The sequence below is a fragment of the Megalopta genalis genome, chromosome 1, assembly GCF_051020955.1.
Source record: "Megalopta genalis isolate 19385.01 chromosome 1, iyMegGena1_principal, whole genome shotgun sequence".
Classification (NCBI taxonomy): Eukaryota; Metazoa; Arthropoda; class Insecta; order Hymenoptera; family Halictidae; genus Megalopta; species Megalopta genalis.
Window position 1 is genome coordinate 17,083,114 of NC_135013.1, and position 23,682 is coordinate 17,106,795.

General features: G+C 45.2%; 2 protein-coding genes and 1 long non-coding RNA gene across 6 annotated transcripts; 1 reads left to right on the forward strand and 2 right to left on the reverse strand.

The window, feature by feature from the left end:
* Positions 1 to 3,431: 3,431 nt before the first annotated feature.
* LOC117221995 (uncharacterized) lies at positions 3,432 to 10,220 on the reverse strand. Its single transcript, XR_004490602.2, has 3 exons — positions 5,334 to 10,220; positions 3,800 to 3,916; positions 3,432 to 3,713 (listed from the first exon to the last, which is right to left on the reverse strand). It is a non-coding gene; the product is annotated as an uncharacterized LOC117221995 (long non-coding RNA).
* On the forward strand, positions 5,304 to 20,550 carry LOC117221951 (uncharacterized). 4 transcript variants are annotated; one of them, XM_033473334.2, is made up of 9 exons: positions 5,304 to 5,435; positions 14,390 to 14,504; positions 14,638 to 14,742; positions 15,295 to 16,086; positions 17,420 to 17,580; positions 17,645 to 17,803; positions 18,023 to 18,292; positions 18,378 to 18,629; positions 19,527 to 20,550. In XM_033473334.2, exons 1-9 carry the CDS (start codon positions 5,304 to 5,306, stop codon positions 19,872 to 19,874), a joined length of 2,334 nt encoding a protein of 777 aa, XP_033329225.2. In that variant the 3' UTR covers positions 19,875 to 20,550. The 4 variants fall into 4 exon arrangements, with proteins under 4 accessions (XP_033329225.2, XP_033329233.2, XP_076378627.1 ...); XM_076522509.1 differs by lacking the exon at positions 5,304 to 5,435 and adding an exon at positions 13,270 to 13,420; XM_033473342.2 differs by lacking the exon at positions 14,638 to 14,742.
* Positions 20,157 to 23,681, reverse strand: HemK2 (HemK methyltransferase 2). The gene is made up of 5 exons (XM_033473385.2): positions 23,544 to 23,681; positions 22,926 to 23,256; positions 22,281 to 22,488; positions 21,851 to 22,172; positions 20,157 to 21,818 (listed from the first exon to the last, which is right to left on the reverse strand). Exons 3-5 carry the CDS (start codon positions 22,430 to 22,432, stop codon positions 21,150 to 21,152), a joined length of 1,143 nt encoding a protein of 380 aa, XP_033329276.2. The 5' UTR covers positions 22,433 to 22,488; positions 22,926 to 23,256; positions 23,544 to 23,681; the 3' UTR covers positions 20,157 to 21,149.
* Between the last annotated feature and the right edge of the window lies 1 nt (position 23,682).

A 23,682-nucleotide genomic window follows, 5' to 3' on the forward strand; every position in this document is an offset into this window, starting at 1 on the left:
AATTGCACCGTCGTCGAAGCCAGATCTCTGTCTTACCAACCGATTTCTATTCATCGCCGTTCGATCTATCGTTCCCGAAAGCGCGCTCGTTTCCAAAATATTTGCTCAACCCGCGCAACGTCGGTGACGCAAGGCGTTGTTCAACGTCAAAAGTCGAATGGGCCGATCTCGCCTGGAACGCGACGCGACGCGTGCCGCTCGCCGAAAACACGAGAGAATCGAGGACTTCGTCGGCTTCGCGTCCCCTCGGGGCCTGGATCCTCGGTTTTATGCAATACTATTGAAATGTGTAGTATTAAACTTAACCGGAGGCGCGGTACAATCGCAGAAGCTATTCCGCCGCGCGACTTTCTCTCGACGTCCTCTCCTCGCCGTTTACGCTTCCAAAGGTCATTTCGTTCTGGGGCTTTTCTATTCGTCGCCGCCCGAAAATCGTCAAATTCTCAAACACGTCTCGCCGCCCACGCGGGAACCGCGCTTCGATTTCCTTGGCTCGCGTCGGCCCGTCGACGAACATTCCTACGCGAGAAATCCCGTTTCTCTTTGCTGGAAATCCGTCGACGCCTAAAACTCATTTTTTGGAAACGCGTAACCGCCGTATGCCTTTTTTGCGCTTTTTTACGGTTGTCGCTTTCTTTTTTTAACGTTGTTCTTCGCTGTTTAACGTATCGCGTTCCATGTCCAACGCCGAAACTCGTCGAGCGAACGGGTTAATTTCCTGTTATTTTCTCATTAATCCGCCTAATACGACCGCTTCGTAATTACCGCGTTTCAGACGCTGCGTCACGCTGTTTCCCAAGCGGGCATTTTTATTGCCGCTCGCGAGGTCTGTTTGTCACGATCCGCGTCACAGAGTTTTCCATTTGTTCGGGACGATCGGTCATGCCGACGGACGGTTGAGGAATCGAGTTTTAGGAAGCTCTCGCAGCTTTTTAATAAAGCGAAGAGGGATCGCCGTTCTTTCTCTGTTTGCGCGCGTTGCCTGACGGCGGATTTTCGAGCGACCAGGGGAACGCTGGAAACGATTTAGAGGCGTCCACGGGCCGGATCGTTGACAAACAAATTTTCATTGACGCTCTAAATGGAAGTAAATTGTTATTCCGAATGACAATTTTGTTTTCATCCTAGGTTCGAGCGTATAAGTCTCGAGTTCTACGATCGGGAAGCCGGAACGAACTTTCGGGGCCGCTCCTTTTCAACTGTTGTCACTCGATTATCGTCGACCCGAAAACTGTATGGATTTAAAAGGAAGCGGGAGGATGAAAGTTTCAGCAAGTTCTGCTGAATCCGTTCGCTCTATGGGACAATTGTACGGCACCGACGCAGCTGCAACTTTTCTTGCCACTTCATCCTCCCCCGCGAAACTGCTGCGTTGCCCTTAGGATCGGACGGGAAACTGTAACCTTATCCCTTGTATGCGGGGTCTTTAAGAGCCCCGTTGATTACAGAGACAATCATGCGTATGAAGGAGAGCAATATGATGCGGAGTTTTTAATATAAAAATTGAAAAACGATCCTGGTTCCACTATTAAGCAGTTAGCAATTTCTTTGAAAATTGTGCGAGTTGCTGTAATTATACGCTATATGTTTGATTTTCTTCGTAATTTGTTTAAATACATTTTTCTTTAATAAAGAATATAATAAATATAATTTAGTAAAGATAATAATAATATATATAATAATAATAAATAATAATAATATATAATAATATAATATAATAATATATAATATATATTAATATTATAATAATATTAATATAATAATAATAATATTATTAATATAATACTAATATAATATAATAATATATAATAATAAAAAATATATAATAAATATAATTTAATAAATAATATAATAGTAATACATTATTTAACCCTTTGCACTCGAACTCATTTTATCTGCAAATCTAAAATAATTTTTCTCACTTGTATTATTTTCATTTTGCACGGCAAAGTGTATTTTATGCGTACGAAATTGAGTCTTGTGATTCATGCAACAGCTACACTTTCAGTAATGTTTAAAATCTAAGCTTCGATAATATCGAAATTAGCTTAGAATATGATATAACAATTTCAGTGGTGCCTCAGAGTCACCACTCGAGTGCGCGTTGGGGGGGGGGGGGGGGGGTAATAAGTTAAATAACGATATTCTTTGATATTCTATATTAAATTATGTATATTTTCAAAAATATATATTGACGAATATACTCGTCACGAAGTTGTTACGTCGAGTATAGTCGTGAAAAACAGCTAACTAGGTTTTATTACGAATTCTCGGTGGTACTTTTTTTTCTTCGCAGCTCGGAGCATCGTAATGTCCCCACCAGGAAAAGTATTGTCGCTCCTTGTAAGGGTGGCAAATGACGAAACTCGCGCTTCGTACGCGCTCTAACATCTTCATTATCGTCGAACGTGATTCCGACGGTTTCTGTCGTCTTTGCCGGTTCAGTCCGCGTAAAAAATACGTGGCGACCATAAATTACGTTATTCGCCAACGCTCCTCTTCACCCCCTGTTTTATCCTCCAGCGGTTTTAAGCGACCAGGAAACGTAGCGTTCGTCCGCCGAGACTTCATTTTTAAGAAAGCACGATAATTCTTTCCTTTGTGTCCATTTGTTATCGTCGTGCACGAGCTGTCGCCGCGAACAATCACGATATTAATTGTTCGTTGCGCAATGACTGGACGAGAACGTATCGTTCGAATTTTTTAATTTCTGCAGGAAGTTGGAAATTTCAATTTTTAATCACTCCGATCGCTTAGTTTCGAGTTGGCCGATTCAACGCATTGCTGTCTGGCAGTTCATAGTATATATATAAAATAGATAAGATAAAACAAGAAAATAAAATAGAATAAAAATAAAATAAAATACAATAATTTATACAACGAGATAATATATACTATATACTATATACTATACTATATATATATATACTATATACTATATACTATACTATATACTATACTATATACTATACTATATACTATACTATATATATATACTATATACTATACTATATACTATACTATATACTATACTATATACTATACTATATACTATAAACTATACTATATACTATATACTATACTATATATATATACTATATACTATACTATATATATATACTATATACTAATACTATTTTTATACTATACTATATACTATATACTAATACTATTTTTATACTATACTATATACTAATACTATTTTTATACTATACTATATACTATATACTAATACTATTTTTATACTATACTATATACTATATACTAATACTATTTTTATACTATACTATATACTATATATATATATATATCATCTCGTTGTATAAATTATTGTATTTTATTCGAGTTCAATTTATTGTACTTTATTCTATTTTATTTTATTGTGCGATATATATGAGGTACGAGGAGGTGGACCACTTGTAATCCGTAAAGAAATCAATAAAGTTCATTATTATTTGTTATTGGTTATGTCATCGGTGATCCTATTACACCTTCGAAGGATGCTGTACGCGAAAATCTTCGAAAAGGGAGAAGGAAAATTGGAAAACCTTGATTTAACGGACCGTTGCGCAACGTTTGCCCTAAATTCCCTCTTCGGATGGCTCTTGGCCATCTTGGCTCGTCCCTTCTAACGAACCATGCGAAATCTACGCACAGGTTTGAAAATAGCCTAGTTCCGACGCTATGTAAACATAAATAAACAACGTATGGATCTGGAATGTGGAAGTGTCATTTGGTCAGCGCATCGGGTAACCCTCCAATCCTCCATTGTGCGAGTTCAGTACAAGTTCTTACTTACTTGCTTCACTTACAATATGTTAACTTTGCTGGAAAGTAGGGCAATAGCTGATCTGATTTTTCTTTATAAAATCCTCGATCCTTTCCATTCTTCCATACGTTCACATCATTGTAATACCTAAAACACCGCGTAAAGTTCTAATTTTTAGAACTACAGTAATGTCTCCCTAACCGACGCTCAGATTGCGCACAAAAGTGGACAATTTGGGAAGAGGAGATACGATTATTCGAGCCTTGCAGCTTATTTTTATTATCCATTTTTATTGTCCATTTTTGTGGACAATCCGAGCGTCAATTAGAAAGACATTGCTGTATTCTTTTTAGAATAAATCTTGCACAGTACGAATTTATCACTCGGATGTGTACTTTTGCTATTCTATATCGTACTTCGTTGACTTTTTCTCCACCTCCATAATTGCGATCTAAAAATCTTAACTCCGTCTTTAACACTAAGACTACGAAACAAGTCAAAACGACTAGTTTCTGAATTTTTCTTTTACAGTTCCTGCTGCTGTAAAAATGTTTTTGTTAGACATTTTCATACGAACTTCTCATTAAAACATATATTATAACAAAAATCGTAGGAAATGTAAATAAATCCAGTCTTGCCATTGTTATAACATATTTTTCTTTTACAGTTCCTGCTGCTATAAAAATGTTTTTGTTAGACATTTTCATACGAACTTCTCATTAAAACATATATTATAACAAAAATCGTAGGAAATGTAAATAAATTCAGTCTTGCCATCGTTATAACATATTTTTCTTTTACAGTTCCTGCTGCTGTAAAAATGTTTTTGTTAGACATTTTCATACGAACTTCTCATTAAAACATATATTATAACAAAAATCGTAGGAAATGTAAATAAATCCAGTCTTGTCATCGTTATAACATATTTTTCTTTTACAGTTCCTGCTGCTATAAAAATGTTTTTGTTAGACATTTTCATACGAACTTCTCATCAAAACATATATTATAACAAAAATCGTAGGAATAAATCCAGTCTCGTCATTATTATAAAACAGTATACGTTAGTCACGTTTAGGACTCGATAGTTCTAGTGTTAAATATCGTTATCTATTATACATCTATTATATATCTCTATCTATTATTATGTATCTTTATCTTTATTATTTAAATATCTTTTATCTTAATTATTTTGACTTCCTTCTTTCTATTTTCCTGCAACGTCTTTTTTCCGACTTCTCGCTTCGTCATCTTTTCGTATCGGTCGCCGCAAGGATCGCGTTGCATATATATAATTTATAACCGTGCTTGCAATGGAAAGCTTTTCTTCCCGCCGATCCAAGAAATTAAAGGTTACAAAACGGCCGATCCAGGAAATCGAATTCTGGCGCGGAGCGACGCCGTTTCGACCGCGATTTTTTCCTCCGGCGTTCTTTGGACCTGGCGTTGATGATACAATTACGGCGGACGACGGTGATGGCACGCTCTTTCTACAGACTGGCTAAGGAAAGGGGGTACAATACCTATATAAGCTTGAATGAAGATGCTCCCAGCTATTCACTCTCACCTTTCTCACAAGCGTGCGCACGACGCGAATCTTCCGGTCGAATCGCGAGGGAAGATCGACCTCGTCTTCGTCTCTCGTCGAAAGGATTTTCTTCGCAGCGAGGTGAGTCTTTTTCGCAATTTGACCCCGCGTGCCCTCTCTCTCTCTCGAAAATCGGAACAGCGTCGCTTCCCGCGACGATCGGAGACGAAGAATCGCCGGGTGAAAGCGGCGTCGCGACGAATATTTCACTCGGCGTTCGCAGGACAATCGCGGGATCCTTTTCGAGACACGTTTTCGATTTCCTTCCTGTCGACGTCGACTCGTCGTCCTCCTCGTCCGCGATCTGTGAGTGAAAATCCGATCAGACCCGTCCGACTCGTCGGTAAACAAAGTCTCGAATCGCGAAGACAAGTCCTGAGAGTTTCCAGAGGAAACGTTTCGGTTTCAACGGTTCGCGGACTTCGCCGCGGCGCGCGGGTTCTTCTAAAACGCGGCTGCATTTCGTAACGGTCGCGTAATTTTTAATAAGTTAATTGCCGGTGCCGAGCGTTAGCTCACTACGAAGCGGAGAAAGCGATCGATCGCGCGCGGTTGCGTTAATCTCCTTCCGAAAGAGTGATCGTGATCGACGCGTGGCAAGGTCTCACCGCGCGCTGTCAATAGAATTGCTCTGAGAATTTACGGTAAAAGTAAAAGAGCAACAGATGACGACATCCTAAACGCGGCTACTGCACTCTCGTCGGTGATCCGCGGATCGCGGATCCGTGTCTCGCGGCGATCGATTCGATCGGGCAGTTCGGTGTTGGAGGATTCGTGCGACGGTTCGCGAAAGCGCCCGGTCGTTCCGCGCCGCGGCAAATGCCTGTAAGTTCGTATGGACGATGGAAAACAACCGTGAGAATCTGTCACAGCAAAGCGAGAAACGCCGGCTCCTTTCGGAGACCGAAGAAAGCGGGCAAACAGACCGGCGGAACGCTTCCGAACGCGAGGAAGAGGATCCCGCCGCGGCCCCGCGGCGAGAACAGACAACGTTACGCAGATTCGTATGGCACAGATACGACTCTTAGCACATTGCTAGGAACGGGGATCTTTGCGCGCGTGTAATAAGTGCGCAGCTGTAAACATGCGTATTAGCGAAGGCAATTATGTGCGTTATAGTTGCGCGTTTAAACGACGTTCGAGGCAAAAATGTAAGGCAATTTTTCGCTCGGTTGATCTAATATCGTTAAATCGTGTTTTCAATTTAACGCTTCACTCTCGATTTCTTTTTATTGTTTTATGTTGAAGCTTGAAAGTGGCTTATCAGAGTCGTAACAATTTTTGTGTCAGTGTGCATTTTACGGAACTTTTCTAATTCATCGTTCGTTATGCGCGATGTAACTTCTCTGACTTACACTTCTGCTCTCAACGGTTCATATATGGTCGACGCCTCGTTCATGGAATAAACAGTAGAAAGTGCGAATTTTCACAAACACCACGCATTGCACGCGACAGTCGGTCACCGGGTTTCCTAAGATTTTAATAAGCTAGAAAAACTCTGTGCGATATATATATAAAAGGCTCGTTTTTATAATTTATAATTTATAATCGTATCTCCTGTTCCCAAATTGTCCACTTTTGTGCACAATCTGCGCGTCAATTAGGGAGAATTTAATCCTTCAATTTACATTGCCCGATAAAATGGCGATGCCGGAACAGTTTCCAGTACAAAAATGGACAATTTGGGAAGACGAGATACGATTGTTCCAGCCTCAGGGCTTGTTTTTATAATTTATAATTTATAATCGTATCTCATGTTCCCAAATTGTCCACTTTTGTGCACAATCTACGCGTCAATTAGGGAAAATTTAATTCTTCAATTTACATTGCCCGACAAAATGGCGATGCTGGAACAGTTTTCAGTACAAAAATGGACAATTTGGGAAGAGGAGATACGATTACTCGAGCCTCAGGGCTCGTTTTTATAATTTATAATCTATAATCGTATCTCCTGTTCCCAAATTGTCCACTTTTGTGCACAATCTCCGCGTCAATTAGGGAGAATTTAATCCTTCAATTTACATTGCCCGACAAAATGGCGATGCTGGAACAGTTTTCAGTACAAAAATGGACAATTTGGGAAGAAGAGATACGATTACTCGAGCCTCAGGGCTCGTTTTTATAATTTATAATTTATAATCGTATCTCGTGTTCTCAAATTGTCCACTTTTGTGCACAATCTGCGCGTCAATTAGGGAGAATTTAATCCTTCAATTTACATTGCCCGACAAAATGGCGACGCCGGAACAGCTTTCAGTACAAAAATGGACAATTTGGAAAGAGAATTATTCGAGTCTCAGGACTCGTTTTCATAATTTATACACAATCTGAGCGTCAATTCCTGTACTGCCACTTCTCCATGACGAGAAGAGCAGATTGTCCACAAAAATGGACATTTTGGGAAAAATGACATTTTTTGATTATTCGATCCTTGCGGTTCATTTTTACAGTTACGAATTGTCAACAACTATAAAAACGAGCCGCAAGGCTAGAATAATCGTATCTCCTGTTCCCAAATTGTCCATTTTTCTGCGCAATCTGAGCGTCAATTAGGAAGACATTACTGTATTTACTTTATTTCGACCAGAAAAAAGATCGTCTCGAGTAGCGCGCAAAGATCAACGGTCTAGCAGCGATGTAATCAGAACACGAGCGCGGATTTACGTCAAGGTCGCGTATCCTGCGGATTCATTCGGGCGACATTGCTCGCAAAAGGACGCGCGTCAATGAACGCGCGCAGATAGGCGCAGCACTTAGGCGCGGGAGTGCGGGAAATATTTGCGTTCCATAAAAATTAGTGGCGCAACGCGACGAGTAGGAAAAATTGGAATCCCGATGTCGTAATCCCTCGCCTCGGGGGTTTACTCGTTTTCGAGCGACTCGCGTCGTAGCTTGTCGAAGATGCGTCTGCGTTGCTCACCTTCGACGAGGGAATACACTAGCTAGAGAAGCGAGAGAGCTAGGATTTTTGATTTATGTCCGTTTTGCAACCTCGAGCGTTTCGGCAACGAGAGCCCGTCGAGGACGAAACAAACCGTTTGACATCCGATCGTTACGATCGTTGTCTAACACTATCTTGCCGATTTCTTTCAAGGACGGCGGCGTCCTCGACTTTCTAGTCGGAAGTTGCGAAAAAGAGTGATCTTTCCACTTTTATTATTTTCGGTTGCGAAACCCTCGCTATTAATTCCCAATGGAATTAATTATTCCGATGTTTCCGCCGGTGTTTACCTAAATGTCAAACATTTAGGCTCCTTTTACAGCAGCCGGGGAAATAGAAAGTTATTCCTTTTTGCGATAACCGCGGGCATTTGTGATTTGAACCAGCTTTTTATTCCAATCGCCTCGGGAGATCAAAGACGCACAGAGCCGGGGGTAAAAAATTCGTTTTATAGTCTCGCATAAATAAAAATTCACCCAATTGAAACGATTGCTCCGTAAGTTCGAACCACCGACCCAACATCGACAGTTAGGAGATAATCTGACGATGCAATCGACGAAACAAGTCGATCTCGGACCTTTGACCCAGAAAAGAGGCAATTAGGCTAGTCCGACGACGAAGACGAAACGGGTAAACAATTCGCAAAATCCTCTCGGCTCTTCGGGCGGCTTGACCCTTGCGGCGTTCGCGAACGTGGGACGGCTTAGCCTCGGCGTGTTGCGAAACACAATTTAAACGTTGTCGCAATTCGTCGAGGAAATGATCGATCCTCCGAGTCCCCGGAGAAAAGAGTCGCTATCCGCGGAACGGGACGCTGGAATCGGCGGATCTTTGCCAGTATGTGCGAACTCGGCTTTCGTCGCGCTGACAAATTGCCGTGGATAGGGTATCCGCGCCGCTCTCTATAGAAATGCTCGTTACAAGGCATGCTTTCGCCGAGGACGATCCGTTTCCCGTAGTCTCCAAACGAGACGGTCCCGTCGGACGAATACATCATCGACGAATACATCGTCGTTTCAATTCCAAAATATGCTTCGTCCGCTTTACGAACGACAGAGCTCCTCCTAGGCTCCGCGTAAAGTTTCGAACGAACGATTATCTACAAATTTTAGCTACGAATAATAGACGACGCGCGGGAGTGAAGTGGGCGACTGTCGCGATTGTCTCTTCTTTCGAAGGAAGCAATCGCTGTTGACTTTGCTCCGTGCGGTATCGACGGTGGTTGCGATTGCGGCAAGTTTCGAGGCTCTCCATTCATTGAGGCGACGAGCCCGATGGGACCCAGGCAGGCCCGAAGTTCGATCCGACCTCTGGGTTCCACCAAACCACTTTTCCCTCGCCTCTGTTACTCTCGGCCGCAGCGATTCAGCTGACATTGCGAAGTAGAAACCGCGCGCGGCGAGACTTTTCTCGGGCTCGACGCGTAAGGCGATCGATGTCCCCGTAACCCAGACCTATCGAACGTAACAGTTTTCACTGGCAGATCTTCTCTCGCAACCATATTCAGAGGCTCGTTCCCGATTAGCACGCTTACCGGTGCCGGACTAACGCGATCCATTAACACGTCTAATTGAACGGTTCACAAACGAATAGGTTTCATCGTTCGCGCGTATTTGCCGATTACGAAGTCGAGTTTAAACGTGTTGTGAATCGCGTATACTCGTGAGAAAGCGACAGATATTCTAACGAGGAGACAGTGTTTCTAGAAGAAAAATCTAAACCGATTGCTAATGCCGTTTCCTCGCGTTTTTTTGGACGAGAAGAGGAACAACCGTACAGAAAGTGGTTTCTTAACCTTTTAGGCACGCCGCGCCACTATAGTGGCTTCCGTGGATATCATCTGTTAGAACGACACGCCACTATAGTGGCTTTCGCGGATGTCATCTTTCAGAACGACACACCACTATAGTGGCTTTCGCGGATGTCATCTCCCTGGACGACACGCCACTATAGTGGCTTGCTCTAGTAGCTCACTCGCTCATCGTTTGAATCAATTATTATATATATATAATATAATACAATAACATAGTATAATATATTATATATTATATATTATTCATATGCTTTGTTTCACACTTTTTTTGTTTTCGCATCGATTTACAACAGTCTACAGGGTGTCCCAAAAATGTCTAGCAATCCGGAAATGGCAGGTTCCTCGGATCATTTGAAGCAATTTCTTCCTTTACAAAAATTTTCTCCGAGGCACCGTTAACGAGTTATCAACGAAAAACAGTGACCAATAAGAATCGAGTACGGCTGACGCGAGGCGGCCCAGCCAACCAGCGCACGAAGCCCAGTTCCGCTCATTGGCTCGGTCGCCTCGCGCCAGCTGAGCTGAGATTCGACCGCCTCGACCGCTGGCGCCGTTAGCTCGGTCGCCTCGCGAGCTCGCCTCTCATTGGTCACTGTTTTTCGTTAATAACTCGTTAACGGTGCCTCGGAGGACATTTTCGTAAAGGAAAAAGTTGCTTCAAATGGCCCGAGGAACTCGCCACTTTTGGATTGCGAGACATTTTTGGGACACCCTGTATATGTGGACAGAATATACAGTATCAGACTCTGCCGTCCAGAGAAATAGCCTCGCGCAGAATTCAGCCGTACCTAAAAGGTTAAGCAAACGTTTCGAACGTTTCGAATCGAGAGCTTTCTCGCCGAAATTTCGCAACGTTCTCTCTGTTCCCAGAAACCCATTCGATTTTATATAATAGATACTCGGTCGGAGAAGTCGCGAGAGTCTTTCTCCTAGGCTGCAGGAACGAAGTTTCTGTTTTCGAGCCGGAGCACCACCCCGAATCGTTAACGCGTTGGACGGCGAGGCGCGCTTCCCCGCGCTCATTATGCAATCGGGATAATAAACGACTAACTACCTTGTGCCGTCTCGTTATTAAGACCCCGCCGTGCGGCACGACGCACCGCTGAAACGCGGCATCGGCCGAAACCGCAGCATCTCAAGTGCATGCTACGAATTGCCTAACCGTGGCCACCGCAAACAACCACCTTACGCGCAACTCTTTGCAAACTTTACGAATCTTCCGCGATAATTGCGCGGCTATTTTCGACAGCGGCCGTCCCAGCGGCGGCAAGACAATGGACTGAAGTCTGATTGGTTGTCAGGTACGCGTATTTTTGCTACGGTTCTTAGCGGTAATGTCAACGGATCGGACTGCGCAACGGACGGTCGATTATTCGTTTCGATTCTGCACAGATCGCAGAATTGCGGGGAACGTCGCGGCCTGCCATAACTGGTCCATCGCGATTCCTTTCGCGGTTCGATGACGGCCGTCGATTTGAATCGGGGCTCGCCGCGGCCACGGTCAAGCGGAATCAAGTTTACGATTCGAAAGAGAGAGGTCGATGAAATTCGCCGTTTAATGGAGATTACGCCAAGCAAATTCGGGATTCGCGAGAGCGACGAAACGTCGCACCATCTACGGGTTCCAGCAAAAACGCAGCTCGTTATCGAGGGGATCGCCTGCCCGAAAATTTGGCGACGAGCCCCGCACAGACCGAAAGTTTCCCCGTTTCGATCGAGCGTTTCCATCGATTTTCATCGAGCGCGCTCGAAGCACGCCGACGGGCGCGGGCGTGAATCGAATTTTTTGTCGAGCTCGGCCTCGAACGGGAAAAGGATATTAAACGGACGGAAACGTGGGACGCGCCGGCAGTTTGATCTTCTCGCGCAAAATCTTCGGCTACGTTCGTAGCCGCGAATTTGCGCAATGCGAACTTTCACATATTTTCATTCGCGCAATACGGATCCGCGTGGATGATCGCGTCGCAATCTCCTTTATCCGGCCGGATCGTTTAACAAACTCGCACGATCCTAATTAATACCGGGACGTATTCGTTGGAGTCGATCCCCCCCTCCGTGCCGTTTCTCAAGCGCGTTGTATTTTAATGAACGCGCGACGTGCGACCGCGGGACCATGCAACGCGTGTGCACTGTCTCCGGGAATATTAAAGAGCGCTTGAAGAGTTACAAAATGTCGCATCGCACGTACACCGGCCGATTAGCAATAGCTTTTGAAATCCACTTTTACCATTGTAGAACAAACAACGTTATTCCGAGAAGGAACACAAACGTTCTCCTTTCGGTAAGAATCGCGAAAGATACTTTCATCGGTTAACTCCGTTCGCTCGTTAACGCGTTGACCGCCGAGCCTGTTTTGACGAAATCTGTTCCGCACGCCGACATTTTCTTTTTCAAATCAATAAATAATGACGAGAAAAAGATAATAAATAAATCCTTTTCACGACGCCGTCCCGTCAGCAACGAATCTTCAACAGAACTTTCCTTCGAGAGAAAACCTTCGGAACGGATCGCGGTAGACGGGAATTCGCGAAGAATTGCCAGATCTGGGGAACCTTGAGGAATCCGAGACCTTCGAGACCATTTTCCCGATTATTTAACAAACTTTTGAAATCCACTTTGAAGGAACACAAACGTTCTCCTTTCGGTAAGGATCGCGAAAGATACTTTCATCGGTTAACCGTGTTCGCTCGTTAACGCGTTGGCCGCCGAGCCTGTTTTGACGAAATCTGTTCCGGACGCTAACATTTTCTTTTTCAAATCAATAAATAATGATGAAAAAAAAAATTAATAAATCCTTTTCACACGACGCCGTCCCGTCAGTAACGAATCTTCAACAGAACTTTCCTTCGAGAGAAAACCTTCGAAAGGGATCGCGGTAGACGGGAATTCGCGAAGAATTGTCAGATCTGGGGAACCTTGAGGAATCCGAGACCTTCGGGACCGTTTTCCCGGTTATTTAACAGACTTTTGAAGCGCACCACGTGTACGTTGGCGCGCGGAACAGTGAAACATCCGCGACTTTCACCTTTCACCTCGGCCGAGCACGATTCCCTCGGTTGACTCTACGAACTTTTGCCCGGACAAGCTTAGGCTCGCTGCGATCCGCGATCCACGATCCACGCGGCGTACCGGCGCGATGGATCGTTCCCTGCCCGGGGATCGAAGAAACAGTGTCACGATTCGGTTTCACTGACGAGCAGCGTCCCCGGGACCGTTGCGGCCGGCAGCGGCCGATAAAATCGAAATCTCGCCGTGTCGTGCCGATGCCGATGGAAAGCAGGCGCGGATGGATATAGCGGGACACGTAGGCTCGTAAGTTCACCTTCGTCGAAAGCGACAGTGTGCTTCGGGTTCCCCCGGCGAAGACAAAGTCGACGCGAGAGCAGAAGAAGAAGAAGAGGAGTCGGTCGCGGAACTTTCTATCGCTAACGGCTCAGGTTCACGGAGAAACCGCGTTGCCGCGAGTCGATGCACCGAAACTCGCGGGGATCTCGCGTTCGCTGGATCGAACGGGATCGACCGCGGCCTAGCCGTCCGTAATGCAAACGGAAGCTATTAACCGCCGTTGTTCATTGTCTCGATCTCGAACGCGCCGCGCGTCGCTGAAATTACCGCTTCGACGCGACAATCGCGCAATCGTGCCCGCGGGCGTCGAAACACGCGGCGACGGCGGCTGTTAATTGGCTGCGAATCGAGTTCTGTACCAGAGATTCGACGGCCCCCGAATCGCGGGAGGAATTAGACGCTGATTGCGGATCCCCCTGTAATCTGATCTGACGAAACGTTCGCCGATGTACGTGAGAAGAACGAAACAATCGTGGAAACGGCCTTTCCCGGGACCAGAAAACTGTTTAGCGATTGCGCCTCGCCGCGACTCGTTAACCTCCCCGTCGAAATTATGACGAAACGAACGGGAGAGGAATCGTCGACGTCGATCGCCGTGTGGCTAACGAATTTCACGTCCGCGATTCCCCGTAGCCGAGCGCGACTCGCGCCAGACGCTTGGCCGCGATTAATTAACCTCTCGTACCGAAGGTGAACCAGCTAATTGCCCGGGACGCTTTCTATTGTTATTGCGTGCACGGCTAGTTCGCAGCCTTGGAACGAGCGTGCGGTACGCGTTCAAGGTTCCCTAGTTCCTTCTCCGACGAGCCTCCGCGTTCTACTAAAATCCGAAAACTGAAACTGCGGGGCTCTTCCGGCTTTCTGTACTCTTAATTCGTTGTCTTATCGAGACCACGAATTTCGGAATGCGGATGCGTGACGAACGGATGATTGCAGGTCGAGAGGATGAAGGGGATCGCAACGATTCTGATGCTGGCGGTCCTCGGCGCAGCCAGTGGCCAGGAACACGGAGGAGGACATGCCTTGTTCGTCAGAACGTCGCCGGCAGATGGTAAGAGAGACCCGCGTTAGTCTAGATCGCGATCGATCGCAAGATAGTGAGAGAGACCGACAGCCGCGTCAGATGTCAACACGACTAATCAGCGATCCGAGTTGATAAACGAAAACCATTTAACATCCATTAGCACACTCGAGAGTCCAGCGAGCCGCTCCAACGTCGCCCGCGGACGTGATGGCGCAAAATATCCTAGAGTGGATTCAAGGGATCTACCGGCAGGGCGCACGTAAAAGTACGTTCTCCAAAGGGAGCTACCTCTCCCTTAACGTTCGACCATCCATAGAGGTTAAACGAAGCACCGCGTTCTCAATTCCGTCGCACGAAACTTCGGTCGTTACCCTCGATAGCTTGTTCGGGGGGCCGAACTAGTTCGGCGAAACTCCGTGAATCGATCGGAGCCGGTACCCTGACGTAAAGACAAGTCAGTGGCTCGTAGCAAAGTGCAATAACCGTGGGCGTCCGATTAACCATACGTGCTTCCTGGAACTCGCACGCTTGCCGAATGCCAGCATCGTATTAATCTACCGTCCACAGGGGACCACTAATCCCGAGTTTTCGCTCGACCCTCATCCATTCCTCGGTCTTCCCTTCAAACTTTCTAGATTTCTTTCTGAAAAATGCTAAGGTGTGGTTCACAGCTAACGTGGTTGCACATACGGCTCAGAATCCGTGATAAAAGAAACCGGTAAGATCGACGCGAGGGACGGACGAGGGTTAACATTGGAGCCGAACGTTGATCACACGGTTTTAACAAGGTGAATTTCCGAGGTTGCTCTTCTTGCAGTTCGCCAGCAGTCGGACCCGGCGGGCTATCTGCCCCCGTACAGCACCCAGAGGCCGCCGGAGAGGCCCAGACCGTTCCAGCCGCCGACGACCGGTCAGCAGCCGAGCTACTCGTCGCCCTCCCAAAACGAGGTAACGAATTATCCTTACCAGAGGCCGTCCACGGGGTTCCCTCCGACGAACGTTGGCTACCCATCCGGCCAGCCGTCCACCGTTCAAGCTCCGCCGTTCTCCAGCCAGAGACCGTCGACGTACCTTCCGCCGAACAATCAGTCGCCCTACGGACCGTCGACTTCGTACAACCCGCGGCCAACCCCGCCGTCTTACTCGAACGCCGGCTCCTCGGCTTTCCCGCCATTCAGCACAACCAGAGGCTCCACGACGTACCTGCCGCCGTCGTCAGGGTACTCGACGACCAGCCCTAGATCGCCCTCCCCCGCGCAGACCGCTGGTCATTCTACCAATTACGGGTACTCGACACCCAGCGGATTCTCTGCCACCTACGGTTACTCGACCCAAAGATCCAGCCCTGCATACGGTCCCTCCGATGGCGGCGCTTCCAGCGGATACCCCGGACCCAGTGGGTTCACTCCTACTTACGGCTACCCGACCGAAAACCCGAGGCCATCCTTCCCGACGCCCGACTCAGGCTCGAACTCGTACGACCAGCCTACGGGCTACCCATCGTCTCCAAACTTCCCGAACCCCACTCCGGGAGGGGCGTTCCCACCCTCGGAAGGCACCGGCGGGACCAGCGGCGGCGGCAACGTTAAACCGCGACCAGGCCAAGAAGGTGAACAGACGAATGGTTTTGAAGCAATAAAACACCAGTTACTTTTGGTTTCACGTTAAATGTATAGAGTAATGTCTCCCTTACTGACGCTCAGATTGTCTACTAAAATGGATAATTTGGGAAGGGGAGATACGATTATTCGAGCATTGCGACTCGTTTTTATAATTATGGGCAATTTATAATTATACAAATGAACCGTAAGGCTCGAACAATCGTATCTCCTCTCCCCAAATTGTCAATTTTTCTGCGCAATCTGGGCGTCAATTAGAGAGACATTACTGTAGTAGATTCTGATTATTCGGACCACCGTTTAATCGAAACAGCTATTTATTTCGAACAAGACTCGGGGAACAGAATCTGAATCCTGGTCCTCTTCACTTAAGCCTACCGTCAAAATGGCCGGTCTCACATTTTTCGTTTTAACATCATCGAAATCACGAATACTTTTTCACAGGAATTGATTGAATAAATATCTTAATTTGGCTCAATATGATAAAAATGGCTCAGAGTGTAGGTAAATTCAGTGTCATCATTCTCGCAAAGCAACAGACGTCAATCGTTTTTTATTGGGTTGGGGAATAAGTTCGTAGCGTTTTTATTTGAAGGCGATTTTCTTTGTTGTTTTCGTTAAGCTCGCGAGGCACCCAGCTTCCAATTTTTCGGCAAATCCAATTGAATGAAGACGATTGAGAATCGTTTTATGATCGCAGTTCATTTTTTCGGCCAATTCACGACTTGTTCGGTGACCGTACTCCTTCGAAAGTGCTTTGAGACGCTCTTCGTCGAATTCAGAAGGTCTTCCGCTGCGGGGCGTGTCGACGACGTCAAAATCGCCATTTTTGAACTTCGCAAACCATTTCCGTGCTGTAGACTCGCCTATGACACCTTCTCCGTATACGTTGCAAATGTCCCGGGCTGCTTCGGCAGCTTTTTGGCCTCGATGAAAAGCGAAGAAGAGAAGCTGTCGAAAATGTTGCTTTTTACCTCCTGGAGTAATGGCCTCAAAAGTAATAAAAAAAACTTAAATTACTCGAAAAGACGATTAGCACAGTTTTGCAGAGCAGAAAGAGCACTATCGAATGAATATTATACACTTTGTCAAACAACAAAGAATCGTGGTAAAATATAAGAAAATTTAAAAACGCCACGAACTTATTCCCCAACCTAATAGTTCATAGTTCTCCAACTTCTTCTGGATCGCGGCTCTCTTTCCTCCGAAAGGAGTTGATTTAAAAAGATCGATAGAGCAAATGCGGATCTACTGGTCAATGGAAAACTATGAACCAAAGAAAATAGAATGTTCGAGGTAGAACGAGTTTAATGGTTCCCGCAGGATCCAGCGGTACCGCGGTGACGACAGGGCAAGGCGCCGCTGAAGACGAAGACCTGAAGCACCCGCCGCACATACACGCACTCGACGTCGTGTGCAGCAAGACCATGATGACCATCAACATCGAGTTCAATCGGGCTTTCGACGGAGTGATTTACTCCAAGGTATGCGATCGGCTCGCAAAGACTCGCGGTGTAAAGATCGTATGTCAACGAGAAATGTTCGCAGGGCTTCTACATGAATCCGGAGTGCAGATACGTCGCGCAAAACTCCGGCCAGACCAAGTACTCTTTCACCGTGAGCCTGGATTCCTGCGGCACGCAGTTCATCAACGACTTCGCCGGCGAGGCTGGCCAGGCGTATCTCGAGAATGTCCTCGTTCTGCAGGTAAATAATTTTCGCAAGCAAGAGAGCGATATTTGTACGGGCGATCTTTGGACAAGCAATTAAGTTGTTTTTTGCTAAAGAGCTCGCGCCCCGTCCTCCACCATTTCAGGCGTCAGAAGTATCTTTTAAGTGTTTGCTTCTTACGTTAACGGCTGATTATTCAATCGTGGAACACGGTTGAATATGCACGGAACTTTCTAAATGCGATTCTCTGTTTAGAACGAGCCGGGTATTCAGGAAGTCTGGGACACGGTTAGGCGAGTCAGGTGCCTTTGGGAAGGGAACATCAATAAAGCGTTGACGGTGAACTTTTCCGTAGACATGCTGAACCAAGAAATAGTGACGTTCAGCGGCGACACGGCGGTCGCCAAGCTGGATATACAGGTTGGCAGAGGCCCGTTCGCCGCTGCTGCCGACGGACTCGTTAAGATCGGCGAGACCATGACTTTGGTCGTCACGGTCGAGGGAGACCCGGCCTTCGATCTACAAGTACGGGGAGATCTTTGTTGAAAAATCTTACCGATCGGAGTTTAATAGCCGCCGCGAATCTAATCGTCGATCCAATTGTATCCAGGTACGCGACTGCATCGCCCGCGACGAGTCCTCCACCAACATGTTACAGTTGACGGACGAGAGAGGATGTATACTGAAGCCTAAGCTGTTCGGAGCGTTCCAGAAGACGAACGAGACCGGGAACACGGGGGCTTCGATCATCGCGTACGCTTACTTCCAGGCTTTCAAGTTCCCGGACGTCATGGACCTGTTCATCGAGTGCAACGTGGAGCTCTGCAAGACCGACTGCGAACCCTGTCCAGATATGAATCAGGTAGGAGACGTGTCGAACGTGTTAGAAATTTTAGAATAATTATTTTTAAATTTTCGGCTAAGAGTGAAACCGTCTAACACTGGCCTCTTAGCAAGAAACACTTTGGACGCTCGAAGAACCATCCACAATTGAGCCGTTTATTTTGAAAGTGGCATAAGTCACTTTGTTTTTAAGTCGATACATTTAAGGGTTTGCGTTTTAACACGTTTAAAAATACGGATGCTAACTTTCGAGAAGATTTACTTGTATTTGTTATCTCGGGATACTGATATTTTTCTCAGTATAAATAATTTCGTATAAACATTAAAAAATCACCACTTTTCATTACGGTAAAGTGACTTATGCCACTTTCAAAATAAACGGCTCAATTGTTGACAATCGGTAAAAATGAGCCGCGTTAATAATTTATAGCTGAAAACTTCTTAATAAATTGATCGGTGACACTAACTACAGGTAAATTCTCTGTAATTTTCCTTCAATTTCTAAACAAAAATGGGCAATTTGAAAAGAGGAGATACGATCATTCGAGTCTCGCAGCTCATTTTTATAGTTGTCGATTGTCAACGACTATAAAAACGAGGTGCAAGACTCGAATAATCGTATCTCCTCTTCCCAAATTGTCCAATTGTAAGCGATAGAATTTGGTATCTTTGCTCGAGCATGTGAAATTCACCGGTACAGTAAATGCTCCCTAATTTTCGCGTTTTTATAATTGTTTTTATAAAGTGACTTATGCCACTTTCAAAATAAACGGCTCAATTATGCCCAATCCCAAACATCCCCATTCGAGATCATCGACCCCTACTTAAGACTATTCGAAAATTCGATACTGTGTAGCTCGTTCGATTCTACCGAAACGCACATCGATGCTGACCGAAACGAATCTTAATTTTCAAGCAAATCGAGCCAGGCAGACGACGTCGACGATCGGTCGGCCTCCCAGCGCCTAGCAGACCCTCCAACACCTCGGCGGTGCTCCTCTCGGAGCCTGTACGAGTCGCCAGAGGGTTCAGAGTGATCATGGTGGACGACTTGAGCGAAGCCAGCAGCCACGTGCTGGAAAATCTCGAGCACACCAACGTCGAAGAGGTCGCGAAAACCACGACGAACGTTTGTATGACTTATAGTGGCTTCTTAGTGGCCGCCTCGTTCATGATGAGCACCGTCGTCGTGACAACGATCAGTGCGCTGATATTCTACGTGAAACTGCAAAGAGTCTACAGGTCAAAGTCTATAAGCTCGTAAACGTATAACATCGACGTGTTTGGGGGTGGTAATCGACGAGTCGAAGGGCTAGGATAATTTCGTGGGATAAAGCGGGGACCCGAGGAGACTCGGGTTCTGCTGCCATAGAACAATCGATACGCGGTAGCAACAGGTAAGAGGATGCCCAGCCTCCGCCCTCGTATCGTTTTCTGATAGCAACGCTCGCTTCTTCGTAGCCGAGTTTACAACGCTCGACGATTACGTTCTAGATATTGTAGACAGTTTCTGCTTGTTAGTCGATTGCTACCCTCGCGACACTCGTTTCGTACCATTGCAGAATTTTATTATAAACACGTTAACACTTGCTCGACTGTACAGCCATATATCACTTATCTACAATACAACTGGGCCGCGGATCTTTATGCAGAGTGAAATTGTTCTTTTATAATATTGGATAAGTCGAATAGTTTATTTTGCTCCGTACCGATATGATCGCTTTGTCGAAGTCGAAGTTACGTATCGTCAAATTGAATTCCGTGCTTCTAGAGCATAAACATCCGCAGTCTGCAACGAACTTGACGCATTTGACAGCGGTCGGAAAAGTTGTTTTCGCATATGTATCTGACTCTTTGAACTGAACATGAAGCGACAACAGAACCGTAGATCTTAGACAGATTTTTGTTAGGCGAATCCAAATAAATTATGTTTCTTAAGATATGACGTGTCGTTATTATCTGCGCCGTGATCATCCCTCACGATATACTCCAGACGTTAGTATATAAGTATATAAGAGTTGGAAAGAATTATTATTCTTCGCTGTAGCAACTGCTAGCCATGTTGGTAATAAACAAATGCGAGATGGAATGACAACGTAAGTATATCCTAAGTTATTTACAAACAGAATGGTACAACAACTGCTTAACATAACACCAACATAATCGATTTCAACTACTTAGATTATTAGAAGCATCTCCACCTTGTCCGATCTCTCTCGATCCAGCTCGTACTCATACTCGTACACATACTTGAGTACTCGGGTATTTTGATTAAAATATCTGAGTACCCTGGTACTCGCTCAGTCTAGATCCAAGTATCTTAGTACTCTGGTACTTGCTCAATTTAGGTACAAGTAACCGAGTACAAGGACACTCGCGCAATTTAGTATTTAATGATTCAAAGTTTGATTACTCGAGTACACGGATTTAAATTCGGATAGACGAATACATGAATTCAAATTTCGGTACTCTAACATTCAGATTTAAACTCGTTTGCTCGAGTTCTCATACTCGCATCCGGTCCACGAACCTGATATGACTACGCGATTTTCTGAAATCGTAAAATGTATAAATGCTCACCCCTGATTCTCCTTTCTGCTACAATCTCGCCCTTCATATTCATACTGCTAAAAATACGCAAAATATCCTCGGGATCGTTTTCTTTAATGGTTAACAGATAGAACGTCCCGGTGTCGGACAGGATATCGGGAATTTTCGGGAACACTCGATCCATCACTTTTCTACCATTCATACCGCCGGCCCAACTCTTGAACACTAGCCTTTCATCCAGGATTTCTTGATCGCTGGTTACTACATACGGCGGATTGAACACCACAATGTCGAAAACGCAATCGCTGCGCACGCAGCTCAACAAATCCATTTGAACGACCTCTATGTCCGCTGAGTTCAGTTTGCCTGTTTTCTTCGTGACTCTGCAGGCATTGTTGTTCAGGTCAATGGCAAGATGATATGCCTGACAGTGCCTGTTCAGAGCCATCGCCAGAGCGGTGATCACAACACCGGATCCACTGCCAATTTCCAGACACATAGCAGGCTTCTTAGTTTTCAAGTCCTCTAAGTCCGCTTCCAAGGCGTCTATCAAGAGGAAAGAATCCTCGGAGGGTTCGTAGACTGTTTCCAGATCGGCGTCTGACAAATTAGTTATCGGAGTTTCCATGGCGCTTCTATTAAAGGTATACAAGAATTTCTATAAGCATCCTGGGTCATTAATTATTCTTGTTCTGTCGGAGTAACGTCTTCTTTTTCTGGTTCCGCCTGTTGTTCTTCTCTGTCCAACGTGTTCGTAGAATTACTATAAGAGGAGCTATGATCCAATAAGGCTTTCCGTTTTGCCGTATTCTTTTCTACGGCCTGGTGAATCTTATTCAATCTCTCCTGGGTACTATGCAATATGTTACTGACAATCGTTATCTTGTGCTTGGCATTTATCAGCTTCTTTACATAGGAATCTGTTTCCAGCGGACACTGCAACGATTCGTTAATTCTTTGCAATTCTTCCGACAGGGATTCAATTTGCTGCTTCAATTCTATTTGACAAATTCTGTGTAAAAAACAACGAGTGCCAAATTATAAATAAACGTAATATAGAAAGTGAAAAGAGTGATTCTGCATGACTATGTGTTTTTGAGTGGAAGAGAAGGACGCATACCTTGTTGCACGGATTCTTTCATCTAATTGATCCACTGTAGGTTTCAGAAGACTCATTAAACCTTCGGTCAAGGCATCTCTCGTTGGATTCTCGCAAAAATCGTCTATTTTGTCATCTATCGACGTATTGTCACTAGCGGTGTCCACATCCATCTTTTACCTTCTTTCTATTTTCCGATCTCTACATCTTTAGTTGGTGGCAGCACCTACTGCATACATTTATTTGACTTACTCATTTCCTTCAAATACTACGAAAAATAGTTCCTGAACTGACCACAATCCATGAGAAGAGGACACTCTAGTCAGTCTCGAATTTTTCCGGTCGATCAAGCAGTATTATCGAGCCCTGAAATCTCATAAGATGTTTAGGCTATTCCTAAAATATTCTCAAAATATTCTTAGGAATATTATATTATATTATAATAATAATATAATTGATCAACATATGATGTATTCTTATATATTATATTATATTATATTATATATTATATTATATTGTATTATATTATATTATATTATATTATATTACAGTCAAGTACTACTTTATCGACCTAAAACTCGTAGAGTGACTAGAGCGACCTCTTTACTTCTGATCAACGAGCCAATGTACATACAACGCTACCTACATGGACGTGCATCAACTTACACATTATTCACAGTTTTTCCTATGCAAGTGCTCGTAGCCCGTGGTAATCACTGGTTCAATGATCCCCTATGGAAGACGTTCGCAGGATCACGATGGTCCAGCATTCTTCGCACCGTAACACATTCCTCGACCCGATACTCTCGGAGAACAGCCCAGTGCACCGTTTTGCGATGCGTCAATCGTTATACAGTAACCATGCGTACATGAACTTGGACTAACCTCTTCCTTGCCAAAAACATTTCGCACTGAAGATCGCAGGGAACCGAGTTACACCACGGTCTTTATCCTGCCGGGTGTCGTTCCAATTTTTAGACACCTGCGAGGATCTAACCTAAGAAAAGAAATAACTTGTAAATACGAAGCGAAAGAATTTTGAAAATTTACTGAAAATTCGTATCGAGTACGATTAAATTACAAAGACGTAAACCACAGTTTACACGAATATGCAAAGGTGAAAGAATCGTTGGTCTAACGAAGAAGTAGTAAGAAAAGGTTGCTGAAAGGCGACAGCGAGCACAGGGTAACAGGTTGGAGTTTTCGAGAACGACGGTTTGAAGAGCACTCTTCCCGGCCGTTGATACCGATCAACGGCGGAAGGGCGGAGGGCGAAGGACCTACCTGCGACCCTATTCCATGTAAGGGCCGTTCATTGGTCAATGCCGGCCTAGTACCTGCGTGGAGCGCGCAGTAGCAGGCAGGTATGCGTCTATCCTTTCCCGCACATGCCCCTTCCTTGCAAAAGGACGAGGCGGCGTGT